Raw genomic sequence first — 20487 nt, 5'->3', positions numbered from 1 at the left:
GATCTTGCAGAACTATTACTTGTCATTAATAATATAGCCTTTTCCAACATTCTTTCCCTTGTATACACTGTATAAGGGGTCAAAAAACTTCAAGGGAACAATCCCCATAACCAACATGTTCTATCAAAACACACAAGTGGTCCATCAAGATACTCGCAACAATAAGAAACATGACCACCATCTCAAACAAGTGCACACTCATTCTCCATCATGCATAGAAAATAAGATTTAATCCAAAAAGGAATGCCACTCAAAATATGATATATCACATAGAAGTATGAATATCGCGTTAACTTGATATCCAAACACAAACACTAAATCCAGTAACAACTAGGCTTGATTAGTTGGACAAGCAATTGCAGCTAACAGTTACCACATGCAACCGACTGTACCTCAAAACCAGTAAATACCAATCATAACAGGCAGACCTCATGCTATAAACATATCCAACCTAGTATGTGATTATAAGTCCTTGTCTATGCACCATCCTGTATAAAGAAGTCCTCCAAGGCAATAACACAAACATGTGATAAAAATGCTTGATGATCAATTGCATTGTAATATAATGTGAATATACAACAAAACAACACAAACAATTTGGAACTCCCATTGCATGGGTAATGTCAAATCTGAAATCAATCAAGACATTCAAACGTCCATTGATAGCACTTACATAGTTGTAGCAAATGTCTTCCATATCATCTAGTATGAGGAACATCTACAATGATATGCAAACTTGCACACTAAATTGCTGCAATACAACTCTCTAAACACTAGTCTCAGTAGCTCTCCCAAGTTCTCCTTTCCATGGAAGAGAAAGATCAAAGAGTCCTGATGCCATTACCCAAAGGTTAACGATTAAGTACAATAACAACAAAATGATTACACACCCTAATATCATGTTAATAGTAACATCTAGGAAGAAACACAAGACCACAAAGAGAACTTGTAAGATGTACTGTGTCTTATCAACACCTTGAAGTGCTTAAGTTATGACAAGTTAAATCTCCTTCACAAAACTGCAAATAGAAAAGACTTATCAATATCCAATTGTTTATTTAAAAAATGAAACACATGACATTAATCAATATGCCAATAGAATGTAAGTCTATAAAATCAAAATTGTCCATACTAAAGACCAAGGGAATAAGCCCAAAACTATCATGTATACTTCTTAAATAAGCCCTGCAAAACTAACATCCATAGCTCAAGATTTCTTTGCAGGATAAGACTAAGGGGAAAATCCCCATGTGAAGTAATCTTCAATAAGGCATCAAAACTAACATTCATAGCTCAAGATCTATTCTCATGAGAAAACAAATCACCAAACAAAATACACTTGTAACAAGGTGGAAAATACTTCCTATAGGATCCATCATTGGGAGGACCAAAAGTGAAGAATGATATTGCTCCTCCAAGGTACACCAAGCCGAAATGACTCACCAAGAACAATCTTCTCAAAAGATCCATTTGGATCTAACATCCAACCTAGGTGTTGGCTCTCTAGTTCTCTTGTTGCAATCTCATCAAAGAGCAACCATCTCAACACATGATCTCTAGGAACAAGAGATCTCTAGCCTTATCCAAATTTGATACAGGTGTAGAACCAATCATCTCATGCCAATCCAATTCCAATGCAACATTACATTAACGACAAGTTCACAAGCAAAATGAATACAACACTTATCAATCAAATCAGCACAAATGACCACCAAAGATCCAGCTCTAAAATTGGTAATTCTCCATGACATTGTGATCTTAATTTCTTCAAAATATCACGTCTCTAATGATCGTAGTTGCTCCCAAGAGCACTTGCATCACACTAGCACTCTAAACTAGAAATCAATAGTACACCATGGCACAGTAACATCTGTCCTCTAAACAAGCATTAGTTGTCAAATCATAACTCACACCTCAACTAAGGACTTCAAAGTACTCCATGGTACCAACATGTCAAAATCTCCAAGCCACATGAAGATAACTTTCTCTTGACAACAAAACTCAAGCTGCTAAAGAACTCTTACCACATACAAGGAACAAGATCCAAGAGCTCCTCCATCACACCAAAAATTATTGCAAAAGATCATCTATCACCAAGTGATGAATCCATCATTGCAAAACTTTCCACTGAATTGTGATATAGAGGTAGGCATGGCATTGTGATATGATCTTGGAATGAAGATCACCCACAATACACATCTCAATTTCAACACCAACTACTCCAAAAGATAAAGTAGAGGCAATGTAACAAATGGATTTTCATAACAAAATGAAGAAGAACTAATATCTGGTTTCACATAGAAAAGAAAGGGCTTTCTTCTACTAATTTTCGAAATAAAACATCTTAAATCCCTTTCATGAGACATTGACTTATTTAACTACTAACGACTAATTGAGATAACCATTCAACTGAAATAACTAAAATAACAATTAACTGAAAAACTGAAATAACGATTAACTAAAGTAACTGAAATAACAATTAACTAAAGTAACTAAAATAACGATTAATTGAAGTAATTGAAATAACGATTTCCTATCTTCCCTAGCATATAGTAAAGTAAATACATAATCAGTTACAAAAGGGAAATAATTTCATATCAGGAATGGAAAAAGAAACATACAAGAAGTAACTGACGGGTCTTTAACTAGTTGTGCAAGCTTCGGCTTTCGGTAAGAGGAGAAGCATTGACTTAGGCTTAACCTCCCAACCTCGGACCATATCTATCCCCACACAATCTTTTGTAAAGAAAGACCCTCCCTATCCTAAGATTGGGCTTGGGGTACTACTAGTCCAACCACCCAAGCATTTCCGGTGTTTAGAATGTCTGCACAGTTATGGACGGACATGTCTGAATAATTGACGCTACTAACATCAAGTGATCTTATAAAGGAAAACATGCCCTTTAACGACCTTGGCCAAGGCTTTTGGATGGGTTCTATTACCTGATCACCACCGCTCGACTTGACAATAGGAGAACAATAAATATGAACATGCATGAGCTATTAAACGATTTTCCTTTTAAAATAATAATTGTTATATCATTTCTAATTTTGTTTTTATGTTATTGCAGATTTCTTTATCACCTCTTCACCTCTTCCTTAGCCATACAGCCGGGTGAGTCCCAGGTGTTTAAATCTCAGAGTATACAAACTCATTTTGCTGATCCTTAGCTAGTGTATGAATATTACATGTTTCCGTATATCACAGCTTTTATGACTTAGAAAAATAATCTTAAGACTTGCAAAAGTACAATTCGATTTTGACTTACAAGAGTGAAATAAAGATGTTTGCACTTAACATGACAATTTGTCTTTACTCAAAAGGGAAAGATTATTCTCTTTGATAATACAGTGCAGATTTCTCATGGACGTAATTCCTTCTGCTATAATTTCTAATGCAGGAATAAAAGAATGAAGATGTATCACTCGAAAGGGGAAATGACCACCTAACCTAGTCTGACTTAATGGAAATGTGAGCCTTGGCTGGATGTTGAACCACTGGTTCCCTCACGGAAGCAATCCATATGCAAAATCCAAAATATATTTGATTCCCAACCTTTAGCAATGGGTACAGCAAGGAGTAAAAATATGGAAAAAAATATGTAGAGGTAAAATCATGTGGAGACAAAATTCATATCCGTCTTCTCTCGGCTTCCAAATATATGTAGAGGCATTCGATTTCTCAAAGGCTTCTAAGAAGCCGTAACTCTTAAAGAAATGATTTGTCTTCTTGAACACCGATATAATATGCCAAGTGTACATTTTGGTTTTTAGTAAAGAATTGAATAAATATGGAAAAGAACTTGAAGGTTATAAATCAAGGATAATTTATAATATATTTATCTACTTGCACGTAGGTGTATTTATAAGATGGCATCATATTATATGTTTTATCCAAGTTCGTATCTTTTATTATGTATATCTAAATACATTCTTTATTTGGAAGATTATTTTATCTTCTTGTACATGTATTTAAATGTAAGTATTAGATAGAATCTTGTATAAAAATAATATTATGGTGTCACCTTTATTTCTATATCTATGTGGACGTACATAAATATGTGTTACAATGAAATGATGGAAATGTCAACTGTAAGCTGTTAAAGGTATGTATTTTAATTAAGTTAAGATTATTAATGTTTTTAATGTTTATCTAATAGCTCATACGTGTCCAAATGATTGTACCTTGCTATACAAGTCGCGAGGTCATTACCATGATAGTTAGAGGTCATACCTGTCAACCAGATAAATGGACTAAGATAGTACCCCATTCTGTTGATCCCGTTTAGCAATGCTTCTCCCCTTCGTCTTCTCCTGCAATCACCCGTGCAACATTTTTCACAATAATAACAAGTTCCATGATAAATCCATAATAACATTTAATGTAGATATTAGCAAGGAATTTAACCATAATTTCATTACCAAGCAATTGTTAACTACTATCATCATCGTATGATAAATAATGGATAACGACCATCATCATTAAACAGTTAGACAAATAATTGACAACAAACATTTCTATAGAATACAATGGTTATATTTAAGTACTCTTTCCACATGATTATGAAAGAAAATCCATTCGATTCAACAACTATAATAAATTTAATTTAGGTCAAAAATTGGGATGTAACAGGCAAGATCTCCAAGCCAAGAAGATAAGCTACCACCTAAAATTTAGAAATTCAACCACTAATATAACATTTGTGTAACAACCATGTTCTGCCAAATCTTCAAGCTTACAAGTAATGTCCATGATACTATGATCACTATTAAATCAAGTCTTATGCCTTGCACCACAGTTAACAATTGTAGGTCCCACAATAGAATTGCATTAGGTAATACTATCTCTTTCTATCTTATAATCATAATCAAACGAATGAAGTAGGTGACAAAACTAGGCCAACTAAAGAAATATTGCATCCACATTGAAATATCTATGGGTATAGATGGTCAACATCTAAGTTATCCACACAACCTGTAAATAGAAACATTGTCATGTTCGTTGATTTGAACTAAAAAAATAATTTAATTTGATATAAATTGTTGAGAAAGAAATTTTAATTTTATAAAAAAGACAACTTTTATTTTATTATTAAAAAAAAAAATTACCTTAAAGTCATTGATAAAGTGTTTTAAAAAAAAGAGAGCCTCAATTACCTCAAAGTCATTGATAAAGTGTTGCTGTAAAGACTTTGAGTCTGATTTTACAAATGCAAACTTAGAGATGTCTTTGAAACATAAGTCTATGGCTATGTGGGTTATTGATGTGTGGTCTTTGTATATTTTTAATTGATGGATAAAATCATAGTTCCACTGGTTAACTTTTAAAATGCCAATGTCTAGTATTTAATGTTCATAAAAATGTTTCACAACTTAATCACGAGTAAGCTATCACCGAACCTAGGATTAGAACTCTGAAATTTTCATATATAGATATAAGTCTTTAACTCAATTTATCAAGAATACACAGTAGAGAACATCAAGAACTAGATTTAAAGTAGATGCATTCAAGCACTTGAAACATACACAGTCTAGGAGCTGATACAATTCGGATTTGGAATGTGACAAGGCGTGGATCTCTGTAGACTCTGTTAGGAGTATTACTGATCATTAATCTTCCCGACAACTTCCAAGAAATTGTGTGCGACTCACTTCTCTAAACACTCAACCCCCAAACAACACCATTCAACAAGGCGATGTTGTCCTTCAACTTCCTCACTCCTGGCTTAGTTGATATTCCCAATGTCAATGAAACTTTGCTGCTACGTCCAAGCGTCTGATAGATTTGTCTTCAGCTGCATCATTTTGGGACTCCAACGTTTTGCTTCCGTGCTATATCCACCAAGTGAACTTGTGCTTACACGCGTTGGGTGGTCGTTTAATGCTCAAAACTGAAAGGGATTTTGTCCTCTGTCTAGAAAGCTCAGATCAAAGTGTTAGATTGCCAAATTCTCTTCTTTGCGCCCATCAACAATTGATTCCCCTCCCTATATCCATTCTTACAATTCTAGAAAGGCCCACGATAGTTATGAATTGATGGAAATGCATGTTGCAGTTACTAAAGTGCCCAATCATATTGACATTGACTCAACTAAAAACCGGTGCTAATGTTAATGCATTTTCTAGATACCAATTTTTCTTAATCAGTCAGCTAAAGTTAGGCATCATTGAAGAGTTGAGAATATGGATGGAAAAAAACATGCAAGCCACCTCCCAATGCAAGAATCTTCAAGTTGACCACCTAAAGTCATACCTAAATTTTTCCTTAGCCTATTAGGATGAGGAAAATAGGCCAACTGTAAAGCTTGGTAGATTATTCCTGGGGAGGGGACATGATAGTCCTCCCTTCCCGTGATTGTTTGCCCTCAAGCAATCGCAATGCTGGATGCTGTAGAATACGTTCACTCTCCCATGTTCTATCTTCTATGGGCATTCCTTCCAACTCACCAAGTACTCACGAATGGGTTTGCTTCTCAACTTATCTTACTTCCAAAACCTTGTTAGGGACCAATTCTAGTTTCCCCTCCTCATCTAGTGGGGGTAATCTGATTGAGGTAGGATACATGAAAAATGTTACGAGTCCTGGTGTTATTTGGTAGATCCATCTCGTAAGCTACCTCCCCTATTCTCCTCAACACCTGAAAGGGTCCATAGATTCTAGGATTGAGCTGATCCGCTCTTCTTTAGTGAGCTCTGTTTGTAGGGCTAAAGACATAGGAACATCATATTTACCACCTCAAAAGATCTTTGTCTTGTGGTGATCTGCATAAATTTCTTGTTGGTTTTGGGCTCGCTGTATATTCTTTCAGAGATCAAGGAGGACATCCTGTTGTTCCTACAACCAATCCTTTGCCAATGGAGTCTGACTATCTGCCAAGGCTAAGTCAATGAAGGACAGGGGGTCATTATCATATAGTGCCCTGGATGGGGACATGTCGATAGACATATGATAGGTCGATTGTAGCAATACTCACCCAAATTTCACCACTTAACCCAAGCTTGCTGCTGTCCTAAAATGTAGTTGCGGAGATATCGTTCTATTCACTTATTAATTATCTCCATCTATCCATCCGTCTGGGGGTAGTAGCTAGTGATAGGGATTAGTCATGTACAAGCTAGTTTGAATATTTCCTGTGAAAATTTGCCGAGAAACTTGCTCTCCTTGTTACTGACAATGGCCTTGAGTAGATCATGTAATTTGAAAACCTCTCTAAAGATAAATGTCGCTACTAGAGAGTTTTTGTAGTAAGCTACCACAACAAAAAAGTGGATGCATTTTGTCAATCTATCCACCACCACAAAGATATTGTCCTTGCCCTGCACCTTTGGGAGCTTTGTTTTGAAGTCCATAGATATACCGTCTCATGTATGCTTAGGAATCGGTTAGGGCTACAGTAGTCCAACAGGATACACATGCTCAGACTTGTTCTGCTAACAAATCAAACACCTTCTGACATGCTGAAGAACGTCATCCTTGAGGCCTTTCCAAGAGAACCTCTCTCTGATCTACCTGTAGGTTGCCTTGCATGCAAGATCTGCTCCTTAAGTTTTGACCCAATAACTAGATAGATTCTAATATCATGAGAAGATTTTTTGGAGCTTGATTGTGTCACAATTTTTTAAGCATCAACGTTTCAGATCACACACAGTGATCCATCATCAGGATGAGGAGTGTAAGAGAATAGAGAAATAAAGTAGCAGACTGGAGGGAGCACAAATATATAAAGGAGGAAGAGAGGGAAAAGCGGGGGGGGAGGGTTGCTGCAGCATGCAGATCAAGAGGGGGAACACAAGGTAAGGAAGAAGAAGAAGCTAGATTAAAGAACAAAGGAATTCAAAAAATGAGAACAATTAAAAATTGAACAAAAAGACTAATAGAAGCAGAGATAAAATAAAGGGCATCATGTATATAGGTGAGTATGTCTAGAAACAATAAGAATAAAAAAAATAAAAATAAAAGCAAATAAAGCAATGACAAAAAATTCAAATCAACAAAAAGAGATAATATTAAAAACTAAATAAATAATGAAAATAAAAACTAGGAAAAAAACAAAAGTGGACTACACAAGCAAACTTAAAAGAGGATAAGAAGACGCAAACAAAACATGAATTAAAAAAAAATAAAAAATAAAAAAATAGAATTATATATATATATAATGGTGTCAAAAAAATAATGAAGAGGAGGAAAAATAATAAAAAATAAAAAGAAATGAAAGTAAAAACTAAAGATAAAAAATAAAAAGTAAAATAAAAAAGGAATACACAAGCAAACCTAAAAAAGGAAGAGAGGACACAAATATTAAAACGCAAACAAAAATGAAAATAATTAAAAATCAAAATTGCTATAATAATTAAATAAATGAACATAATGATATATATATATATATATATTAGTGGTAAAGAAATATAGATAGGAAGAAGAAAAATAAAAGTAGTAAAATACATAGATATAAATGAATGAGAAACAAAATGAAACGAAAAAAGCAATGAAAAAGCGATAAAACCAAAAATAGAAAAATGAAAACTAAAAGAGTGAAACCAAAAAAATAAAATAATAATAACAATATCAACAATAATAACAATAATAGGAGTGTGTGTGTATGTGTATATATCTATGTTCCACGGAGTTTCCGGGACGGGGACGTTTTAGGGGACGGGGACGTGTTTCCGGTACGGGTACGGGTCGAAGCCAAAATTTAGGGGACGGGACATCAGGGGACGGCGATTAAAAACATAGGGGATTTTTTTTAATATAGAGACAAAATTCAAATATGTATATCATAACATTGATAAACCATTCACCATAGACATTTTAGAAGATAAATACATGGAATATTATCAAATGGCAAATACTAAGTGCTTCCATTATAACAATATCACATACATATATAGCAAAAATTAAAATGCCTAAAGGCTTCAAGTATCATGCTGAAATCAGAATGAAATAAAGAGAAGTCCAACTAAAATAGTTAGTAAATAGTAAATACCGAACGCAGTCTTGCCTCACTAAACACAATCTTTGCTCATTGCTGCTACTGCTATTATGTTTTTTTCCTTCCTCTTAGCAAGTATGTTAAATCGAAAAATGAGTAGAAGAGTTAGTGTTTTAATGGACCAAATATGGGTTGCATATTGTTATTATGTCTTTAAGATGACTAGGGGCCACACGAACAACAAAAATTAGGAAAAAATGTTTTTTTGGGGATGGTTTGCCTTTACCAGATTGACTGGAAAAAAGGGGACGGCCAGCAGTTTCGGGGACGGATAGGGGACGGCAAAACTGTCCCCGATACTGCTGGCCGTCCCCAAGTTTCCTGCCCAAAAAAATTGGCCGTTTCGGGGACGTTTCTGAATTTTTCAAAAAAGGGACGTCGCAGGGTACGGCCAAAATCCGTACCCGCGTCCCCGTTTCGTACCCGGTACGGGTACTAGGGTACAGAGGCAGGGGACGCGTCCCCGTGGAGCATAGGTATATATACATATATATAAGAGAGGTAAAGAAATATAGATAAGAAGGAAAAATAATAGTAAAGAAAATAGATATAAAAAATGAAAAAAAGAAATGAAACCAAAAAAGCACAGAAAAAGCATAAAAACCAAAAATAGAAATAATGAAACCTAAGAGAGCGAAACCAACAAAGAGAAATAAAATGATAATAATAAAACCAAAAATAATAACAACAATAATACTAAAAGGAGTGTATATAAATATAATAAGAAATAAGAATTGAGTAAAAATCAATATAAAATAACAATAACGACAAAGAACTTGAACAAGCGAACCTAAAAAAGAATAAAGGGCCAAACCCAAACAATTGAAAAGAAGTGATAGAAACAATGACGAAAAGCGAGGTAATGAAAAAGGAAAGAAAGAAAAGGAGCCAAGTTGGCGAAAAAGCAACCATCGAGAAAAGGAAAGCTCAGGGAAAGAGAGACGAACTGAGACTAGGGAGCCCATAGAGGGAGTGCAAGACACCAAAGAAGAATAAAAACGAACAGGATAAAGCGGGGCAAAACTGACGACCACCAACCATCACCAAGGGAACAAAGAGGAATAGAAAGACAGAGGAAGCGTGAAGACCGCAGGACTAGGATCGATGGCACTTAAGCATCCCCCTCAGACCCATTGTGGACACCAGAGGTTCCCCCATGTACCTTCTTGCCGCTCATCTTGCCAAGTTAATCTCCCCCTTAGTGGGCGTCTCCAGGACCTTCATCAAGGATTCGTCCCACTTTGTTAATTTCATCAAAGATACCAAGCTAGAGAAAAATGACATCTTGGTTAGCTTTGATGTGGTCTCCCTCTTTACCAAGGTTCCTATTTCGGATGCTGTTGAAATTGTGAAGAGCAAAACTAATGTTGAGATCGCCAATCTTGTTGATCTCTGCTTAAGATCAACTTTCTTTTCCTTCCAAGGGGTCATCTATGAGCAGGTAGATGGTGTCGCCATGGGCTTCCCTCTCTCCCCAGTGATTGCTAACCTTTATATGGAGCATTTTGAGGAGCTAGCCCTTTGTTCTTTCCCCCTCAAGCCAAAATGGTGGAAACGGTACGTTGATGACACCAATGTATGTTGGCCCCATGGGATGGAGAAACTTGAGGAGTTTCACAAGCATATCGACGGTATTTCTTCTTGCATTTCTTTCACCAAAGAGCTTGAATTCGGCGACCAATTATCCTTCCTTGATGTGTTACTCATTAAGAAACCTGATGGCTCATTAGGTCGTCGTGTGTTTCAGAAAGCCACCCATACCGATTTGTACCTTCATGCCTCTTCTCATCACCATCCCAGCCAAAAAGTTGGCATCCTTAAGACCTTGGCTTTAAGGGCCCACAAAATTTGTGATGATGACCACTTAAATCTGGAGCTTACCCACCTTCGCCAAGTCTTTAGATTAAATGGGTACTCCAACAAACAAATTTCGAAGGCCCTTGCCCAGGCTCGTTCTTTCTTCTTGTCCCTCTCTGCTCCCAAACCCACTCCCTCTCTGCCTCCCTCCTTTGTGACTCTTCCCTTCGTTGATGGTGTCTCGCAAAAGCTTGCCAAGATTTTAAGTAAAAAAGGCTTGCGTGTGGCTTTCAAACCCTTGCAGAGGATAAAAAACCAAACCCCCACACTCAAAGACTCCAACGGTGTCTTTTCAGAATCAGGAGTCTACAAAGTGTCTTGCTCTTGTGGTATGCCTTATATAGGTGAAACTGGTCATTCTTTCAGCACTCGTATCAAGGAGCATAGTGCGAACATTAGACATGACAAGGTTCAAAAGTCAGCCTTAGCTGAACACTCATCAACCACTAAGCATCACATCTGTTTGGAAGATGCTCGTATCTTATCTAAGGAGGACAATTATTTCAAAAGGAAACTTAAGGAAGCAGTTGAAATCAATGGTCACCCCATCAACCTTAACAGGGACGATGGATGGGCATTAAACCCCTCCTGGTTTCCTATGTTAGCCAAGTGCCATCGATCCTAATCCTGCGGTCTTCACGCTTCCTCTGTCTTTCTGTTCCTCTTTGTTCCCTTGGTGATGGTTGGTGGTCGTCAGTTTTGCCCCGCTTTATCTTGTTCGTTTTTATTCTTCTTTGGTGTCTCGCACTCCCTCTATGGGCTCCCTAGTCTCAGTTCCTCTCTCTTTCCCTGAGCTTTCCTTTTCTCGATGGTTGCTTTTTCGCTACCTTGGCTTCTTTTCTTTCTTTCCTTTTTCATTACCTTGCTTTTCGTCATTGTTTCTATCACTTCTTTTCAATTGTTTGGGTTTGGCCTTTTATTCTTTTTTAGGTTCGCTTGTTCAAGTTCTTTGTCGTTATTGTTATTTTATATTGATTTTTACTCAATTCTTATTTCTTATTATATTTATATACACTCCTTTAAGTATTATTGTTGTTATTATTTTTGGTTTTATTATTATCATTTTATTTCTCTTTGTTGGTTTCGCTCTCTTAGGTTTCATTATTTCTATTTTTGGTTTTTATGCTATTTCTATGCTTTTTTGGTTTCATTTCTTTTTTTCATTTTTTATATCTATTTTCTTTACTATTATTTTTCCTTCTTATCTATATTTCTTTACCTCTCTTACACACACACACACACACACACACCTATTATTGTTATTATTGTTGATATTGTTATTATTATTATTTTTTTTTGGTTTCGCTCTTTTAGTTTTCATTTTTCTATTTTTGGTTTTATTGTTTTTTCATTTCTTTTTTCGTTTCAGTTTGTTTCTCATTCATTTATATCTATGTATTTTACTATTTTTATTTTTCTTCTTCCTATCTATATTTCTTTACCACTAATATATATATATATATATATATATATATATATATATATATATATATATATATATATATATATATATATATATATATATATCATTATGTTCATTTATTTAATTATTATAGCAATTTTGATTTTGATTTATTTTCATTTTTGTTTGCATTTTAATATTTGTGTCTTCTCTTCCTTTTTTAGGTTTGCTTGTGTATTCCTTTTTTATTTTACTTTTTATTTTTTATCTTTAGTTTTTACTTTCATTTCTTTTTATTTTTTATTATTTTTCCTCCTCTTCATTATTTTTTTGACACCATGATATATATATATGTAAAATTCTATTTTTTAATTTTTAATTTTATTTTTATTCATGTTTTGTTTGCGTCTTCTTATCCTCTTTTAAGTTTGCTTGTGTAGTCCACTTTTGTTTTTTCCTAGTTTTTATTTTCATTATTTATTTAGTCTTTAATATTATTTCTTTTGTTGATTTGAATTTTTTGTCATTGCTTTATTTGCTTTTATTTATTTATTTTTTATTCTTATTGTTTCTAGACATACTCACCTATATACACGATGCCCTTTATTTTATCTCTGCTTCTATTAGTCTTTTTGTTCAATTTTTAATTGTTTTCATTTTTTGAATTCCTTTGTTTTTTAATCTAGGTTCTTCTTCTTCCTTACCTTGTGTTCCCCCTCTTGATCTGCGTGCTGCAGCAACCCCGCCCCCCCCCTTTTTCCCTTTCTTCCTCTTTTATATATCTGCGCTCCCTCTAGTCTGCTACTTTATTTCTCTATTCTCTTGCACTCCTCATCCTGATGATGGATCAGTGTGTGTGATCCGAAATGTTGATGCTTAAAAAATTGTGACACAATCAAGCTCCAGAAAATCTTCTCATGATATTACTAATGGATTGTGGAAATCAAATGACATTAGATAGATTCTGTTTTTGCAATAGATGACATCATCAATAACCTTGTATCTATCATCCTGAACATGATCATCCATGACCTCACAAGTAAATGTGTTCTTGGAATACTCAACTAAAAGCTGAGACTTCCAATTAGTCGATGTCTCTTATGTAGAACAAGAAGTAGCACTAGCTAGTCTCTTGAAAAGCGCATTAGCTACTACATTATTCTTCCCCTTGCCATATTCAATGCCAAGGTCATAAGCCCGAACATTGCTGGTCCACTTCTATTGTTTCTCATTAAGTTCCTTCTATGCCAAGAAGAAATGCAAACTGTTATGGTCTGTCTTGACTACAAATCATCCACCCACCAAATACTGTTTGAACTTAGCTAGAGCATGCATGATGGCTAATATCTTATCGTAGGTGGAATGCAACTTTTCATGACCCTTCGGCTTCCTTTTCTTGTAGGCAATAGGGTGCCAATCCTACGTAAGTATTGTGCCTACCCTTTGACCAAAGGTGTCACTCCAAAACAAATGTTCTAATGAAATCTAGTAATGCTAACGGTGGGCATTTTCTCATCATTTGTTTGACCTTATCAAATATCACCTCTGCATCTTCGGACCATCTAAAAGCACCCTGTTTTGTGAGATTAGTAAGAGGTAGGGTAAGCTGGGAAAACCCCTTCACAAATCTCTTGTAGTAGGAACACATCCCATGGAATCCTCACAAATTTGAAACATTTCTTGGCAGCGACCAATCTATCATAGCTTGTATCTTTTCTTGATGAACCTTGACCCCATTAGCTCCAATAACATGCCCAAGGTACAATATCACTATCAAGCCAACCTTGCACTCGGATTCTTTAAAACAATGGATGTTGCTCCTTGATACTCAAAGCCTCACCCAAATGTTGTAAGTGGCCCTCCCAAGTCCTGCTAAATATCAGAATATCATCAAAGAAAACCAACACAAACTTATGTAGTTGCTTATTAAATATGCGGTTCATAAATGAGTGGAATGTAAAAGGTGCATTGGTGAGTCCAAAAGACATCACCAAAAAATCGTAGTGTCCATAGTGATACCTAAAAGCCGTCTTATGTACATCCTCCTCACCGACTTGAATTTGATGGTGTCCTAAACATAGATCAATCTTTGAAAAGTTGACGACCCCATGTAACTCATTCAACAACTCATCTATGTGGGGAATGAGATACCTATTCTTGATAGTCCTCTTATTCAGAGCCCTATAATCAATACACATCTGTAGAGTCACATCCTTCTTTTTGACCAAAAATGTTGATGAAGTAAATGGACTCAAGCTCGGCCTTATGTGCCCCATATCTAGTAACTCTCTAACGGTCCTCCCGATCTCCTTATGATGCTTTAGGTGACGATAAGGTCTAGTAATCACCAGTTTTGCACCCTCCTCCAACTCAATCACATGCTCAAACCCACAGTCAGGAGGTATGTCCGGAGGAATATCACTGAAAGCATCTTGTTGCTTATCTAGCATTGACTGAATATCAATGTGATGCTGCTGTCCTAACCCCGAATTGGATTTGGTCGAGATAAAATAGTGAGCTGTCCACTTCGTGTCGTCATGTCTCAACAAGGACTACATACTATGAGCTGAGATTATTCTCGGACCCATGTCAGTCATGGCTCTAAAAATGGTTTGCTGATCCACTCACATAAACTCGATCTACTTCTGGTCATGATCAATAGTGTACCTTCCAAGAGTTTAGAACCATTGTAGACCCAAAATAGCATCCATCCTTCCTAATTCAATCACATAAGAATCTGCAGTCAACGTATAACTTTCCAGCTGGATCCCAAGTTGTGGAACCATCCCGAAATAGTTGAGTATATCTTCATTAGCAACCTTAACATCAAAATGGGGGACTGCATTTACCTATAACTTTGTTTTTGCTTCTGTGGAGGCACTAATGAAATTATGTGTAGCTCCCGTGTCTACTAAGCAAATCATTTGCTGCCCTTCTACCATTCCCTTCAAATAGATAAGTCTACCTCTAGGTAGTCCTGAGAGTGTAGCAATTGTAGGAGGCTGATCTGAAACCTGTCCCTCAACTAACTCCACTTGGGGCTGCTTGTGATTGCCTTTCTTGTCTCTGTCATCAGATTTTTTGCCTTCATTTTCATCATCTGAAACTACCTCAATATAGTGACTCTTACTCTTTCGAAGGCATCTATGCTCTGGTTTCCAAGGTTCTTTGCATGTGAAGCACAAGTGTTTCCTTAGTTCATTCCTGGACTCAAAATCTGACTTAGGTACAGGTGTCTTGTTCTGATTTGAAGACTTCAGATTGGTCTTTGATCCCTTGAAAGGATTCTTAAGGGGCGGAACTGCTCATGATGAACTATCTAGATCAAGTACCATCTTGATTGCATCTTGGAGAGTGGTGGGTTTCAACACTTTAACAAACCATTTGAACCTCTCACTCAAACCTTCCACAAACAACATCACTGTTTTGCTTTCAGACATGTCAGGAACTATAATAGATATCTACTGAAATTCATCAATATAGTTGTCCAAAACACCACTATGCATAAGCTAGGCCAACTCTGTAGTAAACTTCTGTTGTGAAGTTTTCACACCATCGATAATTTTTGGAGTTGTCCAAAAAATTTTTGGTCTTAGAAAACTTTAAGTCTTGGACACCTTCGGGCCTAGGGGGAGAAAGGTTAGATTTATTTTTACCTGGTTTCAACTTGATTTTCCAGGGCAGACAATTTCATCCTTAGGTCAAACAAATTTCAAAGAGCAACACTTGGCAGGATAAAGTTGTAAATTTTGTACTTGACGATTTCTTTTGAAAATTTGGATATAATTGTGTAAATTTGGATAATTTTCAAATTTTTTTTTTTTTTTTTTTTTGTTAAATTTGGTCTTTTGGAAAATCTTAAATTTTTGGTGAATGAAAATTAATTTTTGTGATGGTGGAATCAAATTGCAAAATCAATTTTAGAATTTAGAGAAATAATTTTATTTATGTTAAAAACTAAAATTGCTTAGCAAAATTGATTTCAATTAAGTTGCAAAAATTGGCTTTAAATTTTTTAAGCCTTTAATGAAATTGGTAATTTAATATTGAAAAATGGCTTTTGGCAAGCCAAAATCCGATTTTAATGACATATTAATTACTTAATCTTCATTAAATGGAAACATTTATCATCTCCAAGGCATTATTTATTTTCCTTTAACAATTTTGGTCTAATTGGCAATTTTAAAAAGTAAATTTCATCTTGGCAAAGTTAATTTTGGGCTAAGCATTTAATTGGGGGCTATGCCTTGTGTTCTAATTAATTTATTTTTGCTCCCAGGGTCCCAGCCGGCCAGCTTGGAGGAGCGGAGGGAAAATGGTATAAGAGGGCTCCTCCCTCTCCCATTTTCTTCATTCCTCACAGCCTTCTCTTGCTTGGCGAATTTTCTAAGGGAGTAGATTTTCAGACCTTGGGTGATTTTTTTCTTGCAAGGGCAGTTTTTCTTCCTCCTTGGGCGATTTTTGAGAGGGCAGATTGGTGTTATTTTTGGCGATTTTTCCATGCTTGGGCAGAATTTCCATGTTTGGCGAATTTTCTAAGGGGCAAATCTGAAACTTCTTCTATGTTTGGCAATTTTTTCAAGTTCAAGAGTTTGAAATTCTGATTTGTAGGAGGGTATGAAATTCTCAAGTCTGATCCTAAATTCCAAAAGAAAGATCCGGCTATTGGTGGAGGTGACTTTTAATTATTTAGAATTGAAAGGGGTCCTTAAGCTGACTTCCTTCTTTCGTTCTTTTCTAAGGATTGTCTCCCTTGGTTCTTCTCGCATTCATTGTCCACCACTTTACCATCCCGTAATAGGGTGATGAGTCGGTAGATGTGCAAGCAAGAACCCTAAGGGAACAAACACTAAGAAAGACAAAGAGGATATGATGCCCAAAACAACTTTCTTCTTGAAAATGAGGCGAATAATCGATACCAATGTCGGTACAGTAAATATGCTATCCTAAATTCCGAAAGAAAGATCCGGCTATTAATAGAGGTGACTTCTAATCATTTAGAGTTGAAAGGGGTCTTTAAATTGACTTCCTTCTTTCATTCTAGTTTAAGGATTGCCTCCTTTGGTTCTGCTAGTCTAATTGTCCACCACTTTACCATCCCGTAATAGGGCAACGAGATGGAGAATGTTAGTACAAGCAAGAACCCTAAGTGGACAAACACTAAGAAAGACAAAGAGGATATGATGCCCAAAACACCTTTCTTCTCGAAAATGAAGCGAATAACCGATACCAATGTTGGTACAGTAAACATGATACAGGTAAAAGATAGACTAAAGAAAGGACAATCCCCCTTGGCAAAGAAGATACAGAAGGCGGTTGCACATCATAGCCCAAGCGTCAACACTTCTATTTCAACCATGAAGAGCGACGTTGGAGTGGCGCTTGATTTTGAAGACATTAGAGAAGAGGATATCAATGAGGCAGGATTTGGATCAAGATTGGATGAGTTAGGGAAGGTTGTTATCAAAAAGAAACATTTGAACACCTTTTCCTCCCTCAATGCCTTTATCGGATTTGCAAAAGAATATGAGAAAGATCACGAGAAGGCACTATAGGCAGCAAGCAGCATGATGAAATCGGCTGAGCTCAAGATAAAGCATACACCTTGTCCTCCCATGGAGCAAGTCAACAAAAGGCTAGCTAGGTTCATTGCCTTTGCTAAAAGAATGAAAGAAAAAAGGAGATTTATATTAGAAGATCATTTGATGTGAGCCCCAAGTGGCAATTTCTCTTTCTTCTAGGATAGGACAAGTGTCTAATTCTGATTGGCCACCATTTTGGTGCCTTCTCATTGGTTGCCACTTTTACACTTTTTTCATTGGTCCATTGACGACGTGGCACCTTCTCATTGGCTGATGGGGTGGCAACCCTAATTAGGGTTTCTAGGATCCAATCTAGATCGTTGATTCTGCTTTTGATCTCTACTATTCGTTGTATTTTGGCCTCTATATAAGGCCATTTTGCTCTCATTTGTGGAGAGTTATGTTGGAGAATTGTTGCCATAATATTATCAAAATTGTGCTTTATTCATTGTTGTGACTTGCATGGTGGATATACATGATCATTTTGGTGTATTGCATGGTTCTTCTTATCTCTCAAATTAAAGTAGGATTTTATTTCATGTTGCTAGAGTAGAAGTAGATGGCTAATTGTGTGGTGATGTTGGTAGATGTTTGATAGGGATCAATACTAGATCACTAGCATCCTAGTGGTTGGTTGGGAAGCCTTGTGTGGTAAACTAGTTCATTTTCCTTTGAATCATTGCATCTATGGAGGTGGGGCTGCTAGTTAGCCTTCATTAGATTCAATCTTCGTCCATTTGCTAACCTTTCAATTGATAGGAGTAGGAGTAGAATGGTGAGCAGTTGAAGGAGTAGGAGTAGAATAGCGAGTAGTTGGGTAGTCGAATTTCATTCTAAGAAAGTTAGGAAGGTAGAAGTTATTAGAACCATTACTGCCTCCTCCTTGCACAATCAACATCATCTAGCACTCACACCAAACCACTATCTCCATCATCCCATCGAAGCCCAAGTCATCCTTGAATGAGCAGTGTAAGGCTGCCTACATGATTACTAGCGAATCACATCGATAAAATTGAGTGAGTATCCACAAGTGTAAGGAACATTGGAGTTATTCTCATATCCCATGAGCAATAACTTCTCAAGAGAGGAATTGTATGTTTGATACTCCGTATCGGATATCCAATTACTAATATGTTATGTAAGTGATACAAAACTCGCATCAACAACTTCTACATCCTTATTGTCAAATCTAGCTATTAGCTTGTTGCTAAACTCCCCACATGAGTTAATCATGCCATGATCTTAAGTGACAAGGCCGTGATGCCACCAATCATAAGCTGACCCATCCAAATGCATTGTAGCAAACTTAGTTGCCTCAGCTTTAGTCATGGGTTTCAGTGTGAGAAATGTATCCAACTTATGTATCTAGGCCCTGGCTGTAGATTTCCTACTGCCATCAAATTGTGGTAAGTTACGCTTATTCATAGCATGCTTCAAATTCCTATTTGGGCCTCTTAGCCTTATATCTTGTCTAGCTTGTACCATTTCCCGTTGTTGTCCAATCCAAATGTATAGTAGCAAACTTAGTTGCCTTAGCTTTAATCATGGGTTTCAGTGTGAAAATGTATCCAACTTATGTATCTAGGCCCTGGTTGTAGTTTTCCTACTACCATCAAATTCTGGTAAGTTAAGCTTATTCATAGCATGCTTCAAATCCCTATTTGGGCCTCTTAGCCTTATATCTTGTCTAGCTTGTACCATTTCCCATTGCTGTCCCATATATTCAATAAAGCTCAAATCTGCCTTGACATTATCAGGAAATAAATACCATTCAACATGCACAATCATGACATTCTCTGGAATAGCCACTGCTGCCGCTGCATTTGTGTAAAATTTCCAACTGGCTTCCAACTTGTACAACTTATTTCTTTGCAATTTTTGAACAATATATAAAGTATTTACTTTATTTTCTATTGAAATTGGGTTTTTAACAATAACTAGAATTTTGAAAGAGATTATGGATAATAACCAGTCAACATTTTATTTCTCTACAATTTCTTTGAAAACATACATTTGAACCACAAAATTAAAATAAAGCACTTGGTCTGCAATTATATGAACCAAATCGTGGCCCAGCTGTACTCTTTAATTGTCCACAAGCCGCAATAGAAGGAGGTCGGCCTTGGTGATTTACGACAATGCCAAATGATTGTGGAATTTGGTGGCAGGTAGGAAGTTCACAAGAAGACGTGAATCCCTGTTTCACTAGGCGTGGATTGGCTGGAAAATAACATAGGCCTCAATTACCTCTTCACAATCTTTAAATGCTGTCCAAACTCAGCTCTTCACAATCTTTAAATGCCGCCCAAACTCAGTACTGCAAATATTTTATGATGTCTCGCCTCAGTATGGTTGTCGTCTAGCAAAAATCGGCCTGCTTGCAACCTTGGCCGCTAGTATTGACAGGAGAACAATTCCCAATATAAATTCGAACTCCAATTCAGATTCTTAGATTGAAAATGTGAGCCTCCACACTTCCCAGTATAACTCAGTGACAAAATTCTCCAAGCCATAGTTGAACACAGTAGGAGAAATTAGATAATTGTATACTTAAGTACAATTATCAAATGGAATAACCTGAACTTCTTCAAATCCTAGGCAGTTGATATGAGCAAATAGATATATAAAAACAAGGGGATCTCTCCTCAACAAA

General features: G+C 36.2%; 2 protein-coding genes across 5 annotated transcripts in view; both read left to right on the top strand.

Moving 5' to 3' along the window:
- LOC149580153 (manganese-dependent ADP-ribose/CDP-alcohol diphosphatase-like protein) overlaps nt 1-20487 on the top strand; it is a 79743-nt gene that overhangs the window by 8470 nt on the left and 50786 nt on the right. Inside the window, exons 2-3 of one of the 4 annotated variants that reach the window (XR_016353349.1) lie at nt 3072-3115; nt 3402-3836. The exons of 2 other annotated variants lie outside the window; for them this stretch is intronic. The gene's annotated coding sequence lies outside the window, so the exon portion shown is untranslated. Of the gene's footprint in view, nt 1-3071; nt 3116-3401; nt 3837-16531; nt 16666-20487 lie in introns of those variants that run through there. One more of the 4 variants, XM_089789753.1, reaches the window with a different exon arrangement.
- On the top strand, nt 10150-11475 carry LOC149580154 (uncharacterized). The gene has a single exon (XM_089803590.1). It carries the CDS (start codon nt 10150-10152, stop codon nt 11473-11475), a length of 1326 nt encoding a protein of 441 aa, XP_089659716.1.

Source organism: Cupressus sempervirens, chromosome 1, assembly GCF_028749045.1.
Source record: "Cupressus sempervirens isolate cs-2001-9-10 chromosome 1, ASM2874904v1, whole genome shotgun sequence".
Lineage (NCBI taxonomy): Eukaryota > Viridiplantae > Streptophyta > Pinopsida > Cupressales > Cupressaceae > Cupressus > Cupressus sempervirens.
This window is presented reverse-complemented; position numbering and strand designations above follow the sequence as displayed.

Coding starts and splice junctions, on each gene's coding strand:
- LOC149580154 (XM_089803590.1), top strand. CDS start 10,150: ATGTACCTTCTTGCCGCTCATCTTGCCAAGTTAATCTCCCCCTTAGTG.